This window comes from Styela clava, chromosome 12 (genome assembly GCF_964204865.1).
Source record: "Styela clava chromosome 12, kaStyClav1.hap1.2, whole genome shotgun sequence".
Taxonomy (NCBI): domain Eukaryota; kingdom Metazoa; phylum Chordata; class Ascidiacea; order Stolidobranchia; family Styelidae; genus Styela; species Styela clava.
The window spans coordinates 1,959,252-1,978,338 of record NC_135261.1 but is presented as its reverse complement, the minus strand read 5'-3'; the positions used below and the strand labels follow the sequence as shown (position 1 = coordinate 1,978,338).

General features: G+C 38.1%; 1 protein-coding gene across 2 annotated transcripts in view; it reads left to right on the top strand.

Annotated features, from left to right (window-relative positions):
* Nucleotides 1-19,087, top strand: part of LOC120329279 (prolow-density lipoprotein receptor-related protein 1-like) — a 151,017-nt gene that overhangs the window by 123,928 nt on the left and 8,002 nt on the right. For both annotated transcript variants that reach the window (XM_078118342.1, XM_078118341.1), the window contains exons 77-93: nt 1,119-1,264; nt 2,103-2,196; nt 3,644-3,775; nt 4,385-4,510; nt 4,937-5,112; nt 7,027-7,138; nt 8,352-8,468; nt 8,943-9,108; nt 10,679-10,791; nt 11,817-11,967; nt 12,377-12,498; nt 14,005-14,166; nt 14,790-15,049; nt 15,489-15,649; nt 16,015-16,102; nt 17,106-17,316; nt 17,878-18,557. In XM_078118342.1, coding sequence (XP_077974468.1) covers nt 1,119-1,264; nt 2,103-2,196; nt 3,644-3,775; nt 4,385-4,510; nt 4,937-5,112; nt 7,027-7,138; nt 8,352-8,468; nt 8,943-9,108; nt 10,679-10,791; nt 11,817-11,967; nt 12,377-12,498; nt 14,005-14,166; nt 14,790-15,049; nt 15,489-15,649; nt 16,015-16,102; nt 17,106-17,316; nt 17,878-18,557 — 3,017 coding nt within the window. The remainder of the gene's footprint in view (nt 1-1,118; nt 1,265-2,102; nt 2,197-3,643; nt 3,776-4,384; nt 4,511-4,936; nt 5,113-7,026; nt 7,139-8,351; nt 8,469-8,942; nt 9,109-10,678; nt 10,792-11,816; nt 11,968-12,376; nt 12,499-14,004; nt 14,167-14,789; nt 15,050-15,488; nt 15,650-16,014; nt 16,103-17,105; nt 17,317-17,877; nt 18,558-19,087) is intronic.

The following is a 19,087-nucleotide window of genomic DNA, read 5'->3' as shown; positions in this document are numbered from 1 at the left end:
CCCAGTGGGGAAAACAAAGTTAGTGGTGTTGACAGGACTGAGAAAGAGACTGCTATTTCAACTTTATAACATGCCCCGAAACGACCTTGCAGCAATGTTGATATGGATCACGCAGAAACAAGCAAAAAACGAAAGGGAGACTTTATTGGGCAGTAAGATGAGAAGTATTGCTCCCAGCAGCAAATAAGAACCGCTTGCCATGTGTCTAGTCTGGGCCAAAATTCTTTCAAACGACTGAACGAAACCGGCAAACCTAACAAAATCGTGTGGAACTCAACGCTCTACTTCGCCTTGCAGAAACTTCGTCAGAAACGCGTTTAACACGTATCATATCTAAAAGACAGCAGCAAATTTCTCATTAAATTGGATTTTCTTTATTTGCACCGCCTACTATTGTCGTAATTGCATTCTTTTGATTATGTTTTGGTTAATTTTGAAGTTTCGCCGGTCCGCAAAATTTGTTTTGAAATTTTACCGGTCTGTGAACTGAAAACATTGAGAACCACTGGTGTAGATCACGGTCGTCCTTTGGCGACTCTGGGTTGATAATTTGTCTCCCAACTGGTGACAAACCGTTAATCCGGTCTTGTGCATTTTTCCGTATCAAACATAGTAATTTGTAACAGCTTGAACGTTTTTTAGACCACGAAGACGCTTGAAAACCCAGATTTTTGGCCTAGATCAGCGGTCCTCAACCAGGGGCCCTCGGCCCCCTAAGGGGGCCACAGAGGAGTTGGAGGGGGGCCACAAGGATGGGCTGAAATCTAAATTTACTTTTCACTTTAAAAGAAATCTCAGTTTTTCCTAGTTTGCTGCTCAACAAGGTTATTTCGCAGGGTGTTTTCGCTCTCTTTTGTGCAAATTGTTTTAACATAATGGGATTTGGAATCTATCAATGATAATAACCCTATTAATACCTCTGGAATATTAAAGTGGGGGCCATGAGTGCTAAAAGCCTCCGAAAGGGGGCCACGAGTCATAAAAGGTTGAGAACCACTGGCCTAGATGTTACGGTCTAGCTAAGCAATTAAAATATTTAGAACCCCCTCTTTCCAAATTCATAGCTACACCCTGCCCACAACCTGATATCCTTGATAATTATTTTGTTTCTGATTCAGTGTCTTCACATCCATGCACTAAAGGGAGAGCAAACTGCAGCGACCTGTGTCTTGTAACTCCTGGCGGAGGATTCACATGCGCTTGTTCGAATGATTATATCATGACGAGACTGGGACAGTGTGTTGCAGATTGCCCAGCAAATAAGGTAACTTTTATTTTTGTGTTTCAAGAGTTTTCTTTGTGGAGACGGTAGCATAAGGGTTAAAGCAGTGGTTTTCGAATGGTAGGGTGCACCTGACATGGTGGGCATAGACAATATTTTTTAGGGTTAAAAACAAAAATATTTGAAATATCTGATCGTGCTCACTATATTTTGAATATTTACGTTCGAATCACATATTTTCAACATGTTTTTTATTTAAACATCCTTTCGCTTTACTATCTGTTATTTGTAGCCTATTGTTATCTATTTATTTTCGAGGTGGGGCACGAAACTTGACAAATTCTAAAAAGGCGGCACGACTGTAAAAGTTTGAGAACCACTGGGTTAGAGCATTATGGTTTACTCTGCTGACTGGTTAAAGAACACTATGCTCAACATCTCTCCCAGGTGGTACTTCCGTAGTGTGTGTACCAGGTTAGGGTTAGGACATAATTTTATTCCGATTTTCCTTATTTTAGTTCAATTATGAGTTCAGGGACTGCCTGTGGTAGCCAAGTGAATATAACCCTGCTGATATGTTTCAGTCTCTTTACACAACTTGATGTAAAATAGGTGACCAAAATTAGTTACCTCCATAGAGCGCCTCCCAGGCTAAATAAGAAAATTTGAATAAAATTCTGGCTTAACCCTAGCCTGGTACACATGCTATGGGAGTACCCAACATTTTGCTATAATAATTTATTGGTACAAATTTATAAGAATTTGGGAACACTCGCATATGCCATATGGGAAAACTTTTTTTACCACATAAGGGAACCTTTCTTATGACATCCTGCTTTAATGTTCTTACATTTAAGCATTGCTCTCTTGTTTTTCTTAGTTTGCTTGCAAGAATCATAAATGCATCAACCATTGGTGGAAATGTGACGGTGAAGATGACTGTGGAGACAATTCAGATGAACCACTAGATTGCAGTGAGTATTGGGGAATTTATTCGGTTTTTGCGAGACTAACTATTTATCCTTCTTCTGTGCTTTTACGCCGATGGATCTGTATGCATAGGGGACGGTACATTTGAACCCATGTGTATATCCGCGGGTTCAATCTATATGCTTGTGCTAAAACCCACGGGTTAGGGTTAGTATGGATTCAAATGTCCGTAAAACAAATAAACTTCCATAGGTGCAATAATATGCAGGTGCAATTGTCGTGGGTTCAAATGTACGAGACCGTATACATATAATGCAAGGATGATGTAGCAAGATTAAAGATTACTATTCTAAGTGTTTCAAGAGTCTTGCTTTCCCACAAATATACCAAGTCCAGACTTCCTCAAACGTACATTGTTCAACTATAACATGAATAGCAGTTACATGTATATTTGAACAATCGGTGTAAAACTATGGAAGTTACTATGGATGTTTGTTAAATATAAAACAAAGAGATCTCATTAATGATCTTTCATTTCAGTTTCCCGCTGTTATTTAATCAAGAATTCATCGATTTTATTGAATATTCAATATGCATAACTCCCGCTTTTATACTGATTGTTTGAATATACATGCAACTGCTTTTCTTGTTATAGTTGGTATGTATGTCTGATGAAGCCTGACCTTGGTCAGACGTAACGTTACAGAAATATATTTGTGTTAGTGTGCGGCAAGACTCCTAAATCATTTAGGAAAGTATTGTGGAATGCTAAAAAAAACTTCGGTAATTCAAACCAAAGTTGCAAGTTTTTACACTAACTCTAGCTAAGCGACCAGAGTTGGGTTTCTATTTGTGTCGGAATCGCATGTCAAGAACCTGACATTAAATTAGTTAACCCCTAGGGACCCAGGGTTGTTGCGGGTCAGACCCCCACCCCCTTTTTTGAAATGTAAAAAAGCATTTTTCTGTATCATATATAGCAATTTTTCATAGCTTGAAATGCTTTTAGACCCTTAAGCCTCTTGAAAACCAATTTTTTCTGGTCAGAACCGTAACTTGGCAACTAGAAATTTAAGACCCCCCCCCCCCCTTTTTGGAAATGTCTGGTTACGCCTCTGCAGAAAACATCTAATACCAGTTCCTTCAAAGCATGGTCCTCAACAAAAAAATGGAAAGAGTACTGACCGGTGAGGGGTTGCAAATACCACTAGTACAGCAAGAATAAAACGACCGAATGATTGAAGCATTAGACATAACGTGTCTAAGTTTATGGTCCAAGGTTAAGCCCCAAGTAAAGTCTCTTGAAAATTGAAATAAAATTTGTTCTATATTTTCATTCAGTGATTCCCTGTAACTTTGAGTACTGTACTGTACTTTAGAAGATTCCTGATTGCGCATGAATTAAAATCTCTTAGAAAATTTAATTAATATGTTTCATTTATCTAATTAAATGTAAACTGAATAAAAAAATTCTACATTCGATATCTTTAGGACCATTCTACTGTGAACCTGGCAACTATCAATGTCTGAACAGCACAGAAGAACATCACCAGTGTGTTAGTTCATCTGCTTTGTGCGATGGAGAGAAAGAATGCCCGGATGGGTCAGATGAATTCAATTGTGGTAAGATTTTAGTCAGGGTAGGATTTTCTAATTAGAAGATGATCAGATGAGATGCCCACTGTTAGTTGATATTTCGTATGATCGGATAAGATTTACATATTTATTCCTGAAGAGAGAAACAACGAAGAGACAAAAAAAATCTATATCATATAGCGAACTAGTTTGGTTACCAGACGATGTCGCGGATGGGATTAGTCAGTTGTTTCAGATGCATGGACTTGATGCTGGAGGAAGCCGTAGCCAGCAATCAACTCTGCCACAGGATTCGAACCTGTGAACTCACCCAGGGTGATCAAAAGTGCAACGACAAGCGTATTCCTGACAAAACTGTCTCAAATACAGCCGTTTTTAATGTCTCTGTCTGCTTGTACAGGGTTTGAACACATAAGCAGAGCTCTCAAATTAGCGAAGCGAAGCAATTTCTTAATTCTTATATGGTATTCACGGAACATCTCATATAAACTAGTTGAAGAATTTTAGCGAATTTCATTTTTGATTATCACAACAAAATTTATGTTTGCGAGAAGGAATAATAGTAGTTTGACTAATAGTATATCCATGGCTTCTTGTACAAAGACTAAATTGAATAAATAATATTATCTTGTTTAGATCATCATGTCTGTCTTGAAACACAGTTTACTTGTCATCTATCCAGCCCTCCGATCTGCATCCCGGGACTTCGTCAATGTGATGGGAAAAATGATTGCATTAATGCAGAAGACGAGAAAGATTGCCGTGAGTAATATTTATAATGCTTAATATGCTTTTTTCAGAGGTAGAAATTTTATATGGAGGGGGGGGGGGGGGGGAGTTCTGAAATTTCTAATTGGCAAGTTAGATTGTAACATCTAGCGGGTTGGCCCTTAAAACATGGGTTTTCTGGGCGGTCTAATAAGCGATCCAAGTTTTCAACAACATTTTTTTACATTTAAAAAGTGGGGGGTGTTACGACCTGTTAAAATTTCTGTCTATACTTTAAAAAAACACAAAAAGTCGGATTACGTCCTTATGTAAAAATACCAACATGTCCATTTAAAGTTAGCTTGGAATGTATTCCAATTATTCTGAAGCCCAACACTCGATACTAAACTCAAATAAATCTGACATGTCGCACAACCTGTCAGTTTTTGGAATTTCTTTCAAGCAATCGATTTATTCCAGATAAAACCCAATGTGGAGTCGGAGAAGTTCATTGTGGAGATATAGCAGTGAATATGACATCATCAATGGATGATGTCATACCCAGAGAATGTATACCAAGATCATGGCTTTGTGACGGGGACGCTGATTGCAAATCTGGGGACGACGAAAAAAATTGTAACGAGACTGTTTGTAAGGTGGGTACTTTTCATACAATGCTCATACCACGGTCCCTGATATCTAAAGACATGTAAGTCGCCATGTTTTTGAGAATCATCGGGATATTTTCAGATTAGCATTGCTTAATTCGATACACCATGTGTGAGTGGGTGGCGATAATGTGTCATGGGGTTACCGTGAAACCTCTATTTCACCGCCATAGCTCTCTATTTTTTTATTAGAGGGTAGCGCTTTATTTTTTGACTAGCTGGTCAGAATTTGGAAATAAAATTTATTAATGTAAAGAAAAAACATCAAACACATTTATATACAAATAATTAGCAAAATATACCGTAATGAACCATAAATTGTAAATATTCAGTTATTTACTTGTCTCTACAAGTAAATCGATGTCAGATATTTTAATGAGTTTTGAACATGACTTTGTTTTGACTTTTACGACCATACTTTATTGAATGTTCTATTAGAGGTGACTTTCAATTAGAGGTAGCGCTCTATTTTTCAACTCTTTCCCTATATTGGTGTTCAAATAAAGGTGGCGCTCAACAATGTTCCCTTTAATTTTTTGTAGTATGTGTGCGCAGAAATTTTCGTGTGTGCGCACTTTTTTGGAAATGACTAATATTTGTGCAAAAACTAATGAAGAATTTTGGTGTTCTAACCGGGTAATAAGTGGGCCAACAACAAACTTTCTCAACCTGCCAACCGAGAACATTGTTACATTACATCGAAATACGTCTGTGCGCAGTAAATCTATGCGTGTGCGCAGCCTCTGAAAGCTGTGTGGGGGCGCACACGCGCACACCTTAGAGGGAACACTGGCGCTCAAATAGAGGTTTTACGGTATATGACAAACTAGGTACTAATATTTTTCATTCTCTGTTTATTACACTGTTGGGTCTATATGTGAACTTCGTCAAAATGGTGATTGCATACAATAAAGTCAACTTTTCTCTCGTTTTATATTCTATACCATGTTGTGCTTACTGCATTGTCACATAGAGATATCAAATGATATGGGAATTTATGTGTTCATCTGCAATTATCGGTAGCTGTTACCCAACCTGCGTCTGTATTCTTCTTATCGGCTTTTCTTTTTTCTTGGATAAATAGGAAAATCTTATCCATAGAAAATATGGACGAATTTACTCTCTTGTACAACTGTAAAAAAGATTGCCTCAAAGAGTCATTTCATGTAACACCTTGCCATCACTTCTCTGATTACTCGTGTGTAGACTTGAAGGCAATCAGGGATAACTGCTCCAGAAAGAGTTATCGGTCTTGGCTGGGTGCTTCATATAACCTATATTTCACTATTGAAGTCCATGCATTTCTTCCTTGCTTGCAAAATTTATCCCCAATTCTGGTAAATTTTACCCCCTGGTGGGAACCCGGAACAGGGACGTAGCCAGTAATATTCGAAAGGGGGTTTCTGAAATTTCTATTTGTCCAGATAGACGATAAAAGCTAGCCAGACGGGCCGAAGTTCGTAAAACATGGGTTTTCAAGAGTCTAACTTTGTAATGTGGTCCGATGCATCATCCCTGAAAGTTGCCGTTCTTTCTACTCTCACCGCATTGTCAGTTCGAGCTGGTGAAATAAACAATTGCCTTAGTGAACAAACAATTGCCTTAGTGAACAAACAATTGCGTTAGCACACTTGTTAAACAAATAACACAAGGTCAAAGCAGAGAACATAGATTTTAAATATAAATAGAATTTAGATTTTATATCAAGTTTTATTAACCATGGAACATCCCAAGAAACGTAAAGTTGACAGAGAGTGTCGAGCTTTTAATTTTCTTTCTTGCATTAGCGAATGAAACCAACCCACCATGGTTACGCCCCTGACCTCAAATCTAACCTGCCGCATAATTGAGCCAATTTACAGCAGAAATCGTGGTAATCACCCCTTTGTGGTATATTAACAGGAAAATGAATTCAAATGCAAAGGACCATCAGGTCAATGTATCGTTGCGACCTGGAAGTGTGACAGGGACAAAGATTGCAGAGATGGATCAGATGAAGATCCAGAAACGTGTGGTAAGTTGTGTGAAGCAAGAGTGCGCAACCTGCGGCCCACGAGCCGAATGTGGCCCTCAAAAAAAAGTTTCGCAGCCCACGGAGAAGTGATAATTTCAATTTAATTTAGTACATGCAACTAATTCCAACTCTTTACATTGTGAAGCCCATACCCGAGTCTAATTTATTATCTATGACTTTACAATGCCTTAACAGCTAGCTTGAGCAAACAACGCATGATCAATAACCAAAATTTGCAACTAGGACTAGGCTTTTCGGATCGAATAGTCAATTATTGGAATCGGTTCAGAGCAAAATTTCGAATTGCGGCCATCTTGTTTTTGTTCTTTCCGCCAATGGCCGAGGTAAATTTCTCAATTTTTTTTCATTGGAGTCATATTTTTTCAACGCAATTTCGTCATATGACTCTTTTCTGTAGTGAGTTGTTGACCAAAGCGTGATTTTTCTTACGTGTGAACGCATAGCAATCTGCCTGAGTGATATATATTCCGTGTTTCCAGTAATTTATGTGTCTGGAGGACCCAATACAATAAAAAAGATACATACAACTATATATCACCGAAATATTCAAGATTCGATTAAAAAAAAATATTCGATTCGATTCTGAAATCACAAGGAATTCGAAAATGCCCAGCCCTACCTGCAACTACTATAAAACCTATGTTAAATAAACGTGCGGCCGACGGTTTCACTCAGTTATTTGTATCTGGCCCTCTTGTATGAAAGGTTGTCACCCCCTGTTGAAATGCAGAGGATTAGGATTTCTGTTATTATGCCGGCTAAAATGAAAATATTGGTTCTGTTAAGCAAATAGTTGAAATCGGGGACATTGCATGATTGCAGTATTGATACCGGGGATGGCCAAAACTAGCCATTAAACTTGGTGATAAAAATATTGGTTGTTGTTCAAACTATACATTTATTCAAATTATTAAATACTCAATGATTGCCATCCATTCATCTGCGATCGGCGTCCAATTCGCTATTTAGATGCGTGTCACATGCATGAGTGTCATGTCAAAAATAAGATTAACAGGGAAATACGTACAGATAATCAAGAACAAAGAGTATCAAGTACCATTTTTGATTTTTTTTTTTTTGACTGGTCCACTCTTTAAGGAGGAGTGTCGTGTTATATAAATACCAAACAAGAAGTAAAAGATAGCAACCACCACACTAAATATTCACTTAATATTTTGCTTTACTATCGCAGGCAAGAAAGAATGTGACAAGTTGGAATTCAGATGCAATAACAGCCATTGCATACCAACATGGTGGAAATGTGATTACGAGAATGACTGTGGTGACAACTCAGATGAGGATGGATGCAGTAAGTAGTCGGCTTTTGCAAGATTTGCGTGCTTTAACAACTTGCTCTACACTTTAAAGACCTTTTGGAGACTTTTTTTTTTACTCAAGAGTTGGGTTACTTACTTTTACCATTCATGCTTTACGCTTTATAGGTAGACCTAGACTTAAGTTTTTTTAAGAGGCGATTGTGCGAGCATATAATTTTTTGGTGCTCCTTTAGTACATGAACCAAGATGGTGGACACTGGAATGTAGTATGTTTACCAGGTTAGGGTTAGACCATAATTTCAAGTACTAATACTACGGGAGTCACTTGTCTCGTCCCCGAACTCGTAATAGAACTAAAATAATATTGGAATAAAATTATGGCCTAACCCTAACCTGGTACACATAGTACATTCTGTTGTCTGCCATCTTGGTTTCTTGTGGCCCACATATGGCCAGTCATCTAAAGAATTTCAATAACTCAATTTGTTTACAATTATATTTCATAGAGCCACGTAACTGCAGTGAGAGTGAGTTTCGATGCGGAGATGAAAAATGCATTCGGGGTTGGTACGTCTGTGATGGGGACGTGGATTGCTCTGATGCATCAGATGAAAAGAATTGTGACGAAGGGGGCGCAGGAGGAAACGTGACTTGCAAAGAGGGGACTTTCAAGTAAGAGAGAAAAATAGGGTTTTTGTGATTATTTCAAAACGAAAAATTGATGTGAATTATAAACACAAACAATTGATTAAAATTCAAACTAGATAGCGATCAGAGACTGCCGACTTATCAATCATTTGCAGCGACGAAAGTTAGGGGATCCCAAAAACAGAAACTACGGTTTCGATTCCTTCGCTCTGACCCAATAGCGACACCATGTGTCCCATCACCAAATAATCATTACCTCGCTAATTATACAACATAATTCATCCAAAATCAATAAGCTTCTGGTCGGAAATATGATGAATGAACATGCAAAATTTGGAGCAGATTCAACCTCGCTTTTGTGAGATATTGTGTATCATTCGAAAGTGTCTAACAGACAAACAAACAAACGAGAATATCGGTCGTAGGCCGAAGACTTATCGATCGGGAGTCAGGGGATCCCCCAAAACAGAAACTGCGGTTTTGATTCACCCGCTCTTACTTCATAGCGACACTGTGTGTATTCAAACACAGCCTAGCGATATTTTGGTGCGGAATTCTGCAACCCCGAACCTGATGATAGAGGGACATGGACATTGCTTTTAAGAGTAATTATAAGTAACAAGATACGATCTCGTGGCGTGTATCCTTAGCTCTGACTCAATAGCAGGGAAAATTCCTTAGAGTAAACTTGCGCATCGGGACGATGTCAAATGAACAATGATACGATCTCGCAGCGTGTATCCTTCGCTCTGACTCGTTATCATGGAAGATTTCTCGAAGGAAACTTGCGCATCGCGACGACGTCAAAGTTACAAGAGGGATATGGACAATGCTTAAAGAATAATCACATGATACGATCTAGCAGTGTGTATCCCTCGCTATGACTCACTAGCGTGAAAACTTACGCATCGCACACACACACAGCGCGTCTCAAAAATCTCTCGCTTTGTGAAAATCGATCTCTCGATTTGCAAAAATCCAGATATTTTCATCACTAATTAATTAATAACTCGCTAATTATACGACATAATCCATCCAAAATCAATAGGCTTCTGGTCCGAGATATGATGAATGCACATGCAAAATTTGGAGCAAATTCTACCTCGCTTTCGTGAGATATCGCGTGCATCTAACAGACAAACAGACAAATACGTATCAACATACTTACCTATTAAAATCGATAAGTAACAAACAGACAAATACCTATCAACATACTTACCGATTGAGATCGATGAGTAAATATATCTCTCACACAGGGATAAATTGGGTTGGCTATGCTGAACTGGGAAAAAGCCTTCCAAAATTGGGTACTCACAGAGAATGTGTACCAGATTAGGGTTAGGCCATAATTTTATTCCAATTTTCCTTATTTTAGTTCTTTTACGAGTTCGGGACGGTCTGTGTTAGCCAAGTGTATATACCTCCTGCCCGTAGGTTTCAGTCCCTTTACACAACTTGATGTAAAGTAACCGAACAAAATTAGTTACCTCCATATTGGTACACATACTTCTGAAGCGGCAATATTTTACACATACATACACATGTACAATATTTATTCCAAATTACATATTTGATAAATTAAAATTTTATTCAGATGTCCAGTAATCGAAGGTTACGGTTACGCTGTTTGCCATCCAGATGCGTTCAAGTGTGACGGGGAAGCGGACTGCATAAACGGGACCGATGAGGAAGGATGTGATGTGAAAAGTAAGTGTAGAAATAAATTTAATGTTCAACGTAATTAATTTCAGAAATAACAGAATCAACTCCAAAAACACCATCATTTGGTGACTTAGAAATTGACCTGGGGGTTCAGTGCATCGTGCTAAGCGTTAATAATGTACCGCCACCACACCTCTGATTACCCTGCGTGGGCTCGCAGGTTCGAATCCCACGGGGGGATAATTATATGTGAGAGGATTGCTTGACTACTCGCTGCCACAGTGTAGTTCATGTAATCACTGGTCGGTTACGGTTTCCTCCACCATCAAGCCGTTGCACCTGAAAACAAGTAAGACCCGACTGAAACCGAACGAGAGATCGTGGTTTTCCAAATGATTAAGCCGTCTTATCGGCTTTCCTCTTTTCCAGGTTAAATATGTAAATCAAATCCTAATACAAAATTTAGTAGACTACAGATGCAAATATAGGTAATGGATCTTTCCCCGACCTTTAACCCCTGAAAAATTCTTCCTATACTTTACCATTGCAAAATTTTCGGGGTTAATTTTAGCAGTGGTTTTGCGAGTTTGCGCCTGTAAAATTGGTATTTGTTCAAACCATCATTATGATTCATCGCATATAACAATCTGTTTTTTTAAAGTACTGGTAAATTTTTTTAGCCTAGTCTATCACAGCTATTTCTACACTAATTTTTTTATTACTGCAATCCAATTAAAACTCCTAAGAATTTTTGAATTATCTGATTTATATTTAAATTTCCGAAACACAACTGAAAACTAACGAATAGAGTTCAAAAACGCGAAAACGAGGTAATGTTTACGACCATGCCTGAAAATCTGTCTGAGTGAGAAAAGTGTCTGAGCGGATGCGAAAGCGGAGCATTGTTACGTCACTTCTTGCATCTTGCTGATTGGCCAATGTCATCGAGTAAACAAGGAAGTCTATGCTTGGAGAAAGGTCCATTACAATGCTTTTACCACTACTGCACTAGGCAATCACGCCCATGTAACGCCTCTTAGAAATTAACCATATATTTCTTTTACAAACAGCTCCTGTGTGTCCCGAGTTCATGTTTCGTTGTCACGATGGGGCTTGTATTCCTTCTAATTGGAAATGTGACGGACACATCGACTGCCCAGACAGCAGTGATGAAGGACCTGAATGTATCGGGTTGCACTGCCCACCACAGAGACCAATAAAGTAAGAAGTTCAGACACTTTTAAATCGTTCTGTTAAATCGTTTCGGGGGGCCTTTTTTGATGACCATTTGAAAAAAATTTGTTGATCAATATTACTTTCTAAGTTAGCACAGTGGTGAATAAGAAAATAAAGTTTTGAGACTCGTGCACTGGACATTGTAATTCATTTTGTTGCAGATACAATAAATACAAGGTGACCCCCCCCCCCCCCCCCCCAATAAAAAATAAAAACATGTCATTTGGAACATATTCCAGAGAGAACACAACTTTCGTACAAAGTCTCTTAGATTACTGAAACTTTCGGATACAATGTGATACACGAATAGAAGTCCAATTGCCAAATAAATTTTCTTCCTTGTAAGTAATAATTTTTTGTGTCATCCTTGTATCTCTCTCGTATCTTTTCTCAGATGTAGTATGCACCCCGTCTGTTTGCCACCTTCAAAAACGTGTGATGGACGAAACGACTGTTACCAGACTCAAGATGGGGAACTATCAGAAGATGAGATAGACTGCCCAACAAATTTGAAAGGTAAGAAATAAGTCTCATTTGTATAATATAAGGCTGGCATGGGCAAACTACAGCCATTGTGAACCATATCCGGCCCGTTGGGTTTTTAAATATGGCCCACCTGCTGCTGTCATAACCGAACCGAAACCAAATTTTGATGTTTTTTAGTTAAAAAATAGTTCAATGAATTGTTGAAATTATGATTAAATTCAGTTTTGGCACGAGGCCTATCGTTTTCCACTTTTGCTTTTGTAACACTGTATAAAAATTGTTGGGGCTCCTGAAGTATGCGAACCAAGATGGCGGACATCGGAATGTAATATGTGTACTAGGTTAGGGTTAGGCCATAATTTTAGGTATAAATACTACGGGAGGCTCTTGGCTAGTCTTCGAACTGATAATAGGACTAAAATAAGGAAAATTGGAAAAAAATTATCGCCTAACCCTAACCTAGTACACATATTACGTTCCGATGTCCGCCATCTTGGTTCGCATACTTCGGGAGCCCCAAATTGTTCGTAAAATGTAACTCTCAAGTCACACTTACATGGCCCACCAGTCTAGATGGGCAAAATTTTTGGCCCCTAGTCTAAACACCTTTCCCACCCCTGATATATGGTCTCCATAAAGTCCTAAAAAAATTTTATATTGCAAAGAGAATTTATTGATATCATATATTGTTTTGGTCCTCACAGATGTAATAAATGAGGTAAATATACTTGAACAATTACGGATTAAAAAAACGACAAACCTGGTTAAGATATATTGAGAACTGACTTCATAAAAAAACTGAAATTGTAAAGGAACTTTATGTACACCCTGTAGTTGCATATTATTAGATATCAGTAGGTGCAGAAGAGAAAAAGTAAGGAATTTTTCCTGCATATGGAAACCTCATTTTCGGAGCTTAAATTTGGCCTCAGCGTATTAGGGAGAAATACGGCAGTTAAATTGTTACATAACAATAGGTGAATAATGTGTAGGGCCGAGTTCAGACCAAAAAGCGTGAATAATCATTGTATATTAAGAATTAGTTTCGAATTATAGACACAATAGACTGTCGCAGCGCTAAGTGAGCCCCGAAAATTATAGCAGAATTATTATAAACATAATTAATATATGATTACTTATTGATCTTAAGATCGGTAAGTATGTTGATAGGTATTTGTCTGTTTGTTTGTTTGTCTGTTAGATTCCAGCGATATCTCACGAAAGCGAGGTTGAATCTGCTCCAAATTTTGCATGTGCATTCATTATAGTTCGGAACAGAAGCATATTGATTTTAGATGGATTATGTCGTATAATTAGCGAGTTATTAATTAATTAGTGATGGGACACACGGTGTCACTATGGAGTAAGACCACTGTTTTGGGGGATCCCCTAACCTTCGATCGATAAGTCTTCGGTTTCCAACCAAATTCTAGTTGAATAATTGAAAAGATGTTTCCCAAGTAGCAGCCGCCTACCTTTAATTGGATAAATAAGTATAAATGTCATGCTTAAGTGTCTTCTCAACTTTCTTTTCAGACAATAAGATTAACTCAACTCATTGTATCATGAATGGCACTCGAGATAAAATCTACGAATACGGTTTTCCTTGCAGTAACGGACAATGCATCAAGTCTTATCATGTTTGTGATGGCGGATACCATTGCACTGATGGCAGTGATGAATATACATGCAGAAAAGGTAAGATAAGATTTACATTGTTATCCCGAGGAGAGGAAAATCAATAAGACGGCTTAATCATATGCCGAACCGCGGCCTCTCGTCCAGTTACCAGTCCATGTGGGGTATGGGATTAGTGAAATAGTTATTTGTGCCAGAAGCATGGTCTTAATGGTAAAGGTATATTGAGAGGGCAGGGAATATTCAAATATCTTTCAAATTGTATTGAATATTTTTAAAAATCGAATCTTGCAAAGATATGTAATTGTATGTGACTTTTTGTTTTATTGGGTCCTCTTTGCATGTGAAATATAAAATCCAACACTCGTGCAATTCACCTATTGTTCACACACAACAATAAAAAAAAACATGTTTTATGAATAACTTACTAGGACGAAAACAGCCATATTAAAAATATGGCTTCATTAAAAAAAATTGTAGAATTTTCACATCAGCCTATGGCAGACAGAAAAAAACAAGATGGCGGTGATTCGAAATTTTCATCTGGACCGATTCGAATATTCACTGTTTGATTTGATCGGAAATGCCCAGCCATAGATGGTAGCCGCAATTATAGGTCTCCTATACTCCACTGGGCGATCACACTGACAATTTTTGAATCAATAAATCTCTTTTTTTTTCAGTCAGCTGCTCAACGTCTGATGGCTTCTGCAACACTCGACAAGGCGGTCAATGCCATACATTAACAGGCATCCCGGCTACTGGGGCTTTCAAATCAATATGTCTCTGCAAACCAGGCTACACTCCAGCGTCTCGGAACCGACTGGGTTATATGAAATGCATCGACATAAACGAGTGTAACTTATTCTCTCCCTGCTCACAGAGATGCTTCAATACACCGGGCTCGTATCATTGCACTTGTGAGAAAGAATACACAAGATGGGTGAGTAGCCGAAAAAGTTTGGTGTTCCCGTAGTGTGTGTACCAGGTTAGAGTTGGCCCATAATTTTATTCCGATTTTTCTTGTTTTAGTTCTATTACGAGTTCGGGGACTGTCTGTGTTAGCCAAGTGAATATATCCCCTGCTCATAGGTTTCAGTTCCTTTACACTACTTTATTATGTGAAGTAGGCGAACAAAATTAGTTACTTCTATATTGATACACACACTTCTGGAGCACTGAAAACTTTTCAGTTGAAGTTTGCTTTAGACAATGTCTCAGGAGTCCTTCAAAATTTGGAAGGACATTAATTAGGAGTTGCATGATACTCTGACACTCTAAGAGCTGTTTTCGCATCTGGCCCACTGGACGCAGGCTGCACATTCAAAAAAATTGCGTGAGAACATCACATATAAAACCATAATACCTTTATTTATTTCTAGACACCTAATGAATGTCGGCCAAAATCGTCAGACAAGTTGCCAGTATTAATTGTAGCAACTGGAGGAAGTTCTGTGAGAATGCAAGAATTTACGGAAGTTGGTTACGGAGTGAAAACCGGTCCATTGAAGTTATTAAGCACAACTGTAATGAGAATAGAAAGGTTTGTGTTCTTATACACTTCGTAAATATTTTTTGGTACTCCCGAAGTATGTGAATCAAAATGGCGGACACCGGCACGTAGTAGATGTACCAGGTTAGGGTCAGGCCATAATTTTATTCCCATTTTTCCTATTTTAGTTCTATTACGAGTTCGGGGACTAGCCAAGTGACTCCAGTAGTATTTGTACCTGAAATTATGGCCTAACCTTAACCTGGTACACATACTACGTTACGGTGTCTGCCATCTTGGTTCACATACTACGGGAGTACCCTTGCTTTAATATAAAAATTCATGCAACAGAATGTTATTACTTGCAAGTTTGACTCTTTGTAGTGATTATTACTATGTGTTTTAATTTGTCACAGCATTTCAACTGATGGTACCAATGTCTTCTGGACTGATAAAAAGACTCGTTCATTGTATAAGTGGAATGGGGAAAATCAACCACAAAAGGTAGGTTATATATAATTGATTGTGTTTCCATTATTATTTCTTACCTTTTCATGACTTTAACCTGTTTCAGACGCTCAATCGAGCCCAATTTTGAATACATTTTTATTAATGTCATACGACCCCCAAAATTTACCCAATATACAATAATTATATACCATTGGAAAGGTATTTTAGAGTACTATACGCTAGATGTCACTGGAGGACCGTAAACTAAAACACCTCTTTCAAGAGGTCCCTCGTAACGTCAAAAAATAACAAAAATATTTACACTCTCTCATTCTATCAGCTGTTGGACGTCTATAGCTATTGTAAAGCTGAAATGTGACTATACAGTTGACTGCACATTGGTTTCTCTTTCATATGATACTAAACGCTTTTCCATAGCGCGCGTTGTTCAAGCGTTTTGGAAATTTTTGTGAGTCATAATAAAACATTTATTATGAATCATAAAAGCTTATAATCGTCAGACAAGGAGAATTTGCGAGATAAAACGCCTAACTTTTTTTCGGTGAGGCAGCTGCGATCAAACGACTCGATATTTTTATAACTTCCTGACGTTGTGAGATGTCCACTCTCCTATGTTATGTAGCATATAAAATGACCTTCAAAATAAGACCTTATCATACTAGCTTTTGTTATTGGTTAGCGCGCAACGCCAAGGTTTATGGAATCATTTTCTTGTTGTGCGACGTTTTTATATCGCAGCGGGAAGTACACGCGTGATATGTAAGCGAAATTTTATCACTTCTAAATGTCATATAAGGTTCATTCTCATATCGTTGTGTGGGGAATAAGATTTCCTTTCAAGCAAGACCATAACAAACATTTCAGACCTCATGGTATACACACAGCATTGCAAAACGTCTGAAACGTCGCGCATGCGTCAAACCGGGAGGATTAGGTTAATACCTGTTTTCACGAAATTTTCAATTAGTAAATACTATAATATTAAAAAAGTCGTTTATTCTGAATAAATTTTTTTATTTTGTGAATTTTTTGCCAGATTTTAGACATGGGAGCAACTGAAGTCGCTGGCATTGCTGTAGATTGGTTCACATCGAACGTGTTTTGGGTCGATCGTAAAGGAGAAATCAAAGTAGCTTCAACAACAGACTTGGATAAACCAATCTTGGAGTTGTACGATAATGATAAGCAAGATTATTACGGAACCGGGCTGTTTTATCCTGCTGATATTGCTCTGGATCATTTAGGAGGTAAATCACCAAAGCATGACTTGACAGCATTGCCTTTTGCTAGATTGTATTAGATTATTCTGGCTAGTAATAGGAACTGAAACCACATGTTGCTCTTGGCGATATAGGAGGTAAATTATGAGGTTAATTGAATTTGACCAGTGAAGCATGACTCGGCAGCATTGTGATATGCTGGATTATTCTGCCCAGTAATAGGAACTGAAACCTCGGAAAACTGCAGAAGAGTTTCAAGTGGCCCGCGCTGTATTTTTGCAAATTAAATAAACTAAACTTATCCCGATGTCTCCCACAAATTTGCTACCACTATTGACACCACCCATAAAAAATTAAGAAAATTATTATTAAAAAAAAATTATTAATCTTCGTTGTTCAAATGCATGAGAGACACGGTCGGATGTCTGAAGATGGCCTCTGTTCTCTTCCTTACCTGCGGCGCTCTGGTTTTTGCTAATTTTTTAACTTGTGTGTACATGTGAAATTTAATTTTTCAATAACCAACCGACAAAAATGTTGCACACCCCTGCATTTCAGACCACACAAAATTTATTATCACTTATACAGGTTACATCTATGTTTCTGACATTGGACACCGAGCAAGGATTCTGCGTTATCACACTGCTGGACCAGAAATGTTTAAAAGTTCCCTTCACAGAACAAAACGAACTGTTATCCCAGGTCCTTATAGCTACAATATGCAGATCAGCCAAAATTTAGAATACCCGTCGGGAATTGCAGTGGATTATATTACCCGACGACTTTACTGGGCAGACGCAAAACGCAACGTCATAGAAAGTGTTGATGACAGGGGTTACAATAGAATTCTTGTGCATGACTTCGGCACTGATCGACCTTATAAGATTACAATTTGTGGAGATTGGATTTTCGGGACAACCATGCGGACAAATAAAGTGTTCCGCTTGCATAAATTAGCGCATCTTGTTTCCATCGAAGGGAAACATAGCTATATGAACATTAAACTTCGAGATATTGAGAAAATAACATGGATTGAGCATTCTTCAAACTTGATACCTAAGTTAGCCATGATAAATCCTATTCCTAAGGAACTCTATGCTGCAAAGAAGGGTAAAGTTACCGAAACATGCAAACAGTGTTCCTCTAAACAATTTTGTATAAACAATAGGAACACTGAATATTTCTGCATGGATGAATGTAAATGCGGTCCAGGATTTATTTGTACATTTAATTTGAAGACAGGAAAGAAGAATTGCATTCCAAATGACGTAAGTTCAAAATCCGTTATTAATCATTCTAGAATTTCTTGAATTTAAAACAGTATCACCAATTGTGCTCATGTGCACCCGAACAACGTTTCCTAAACTTTCATGATCTGGAAGACTCTTGGTGAGGGTGTACCCAAGGGGGGGTTGTTGCGAGTCGGAACCCCCTTTTTGAAATGTAATAAAAGCACTTTTCTGCATCATAAATAGCAATTTTTCGGACCGTGAAACACTTTTTAGACTCAAGACTTTTGAAAGCCCATGTTTTCTAGTCTCCGGTCGGACCAGCATTCAGTTACAGTCTAACTTGGCAAGTATTGATTGCAGAACACTAGCTAATCTCATATCCGAAATGTACTAGCAACCAGACAAGTTTGGTTCGGCATATTATTAATCCTTCTTATCAGATTTCCTCTCTCTCGGGATAAATATGTAAATCCTATCCTAACAAGTTAATCCTGCCCTGTTGAATTAACCCTTAGTTTGACAAAGCATTGCTTACATTGCTCAATTATATATTCTACATTTTACAG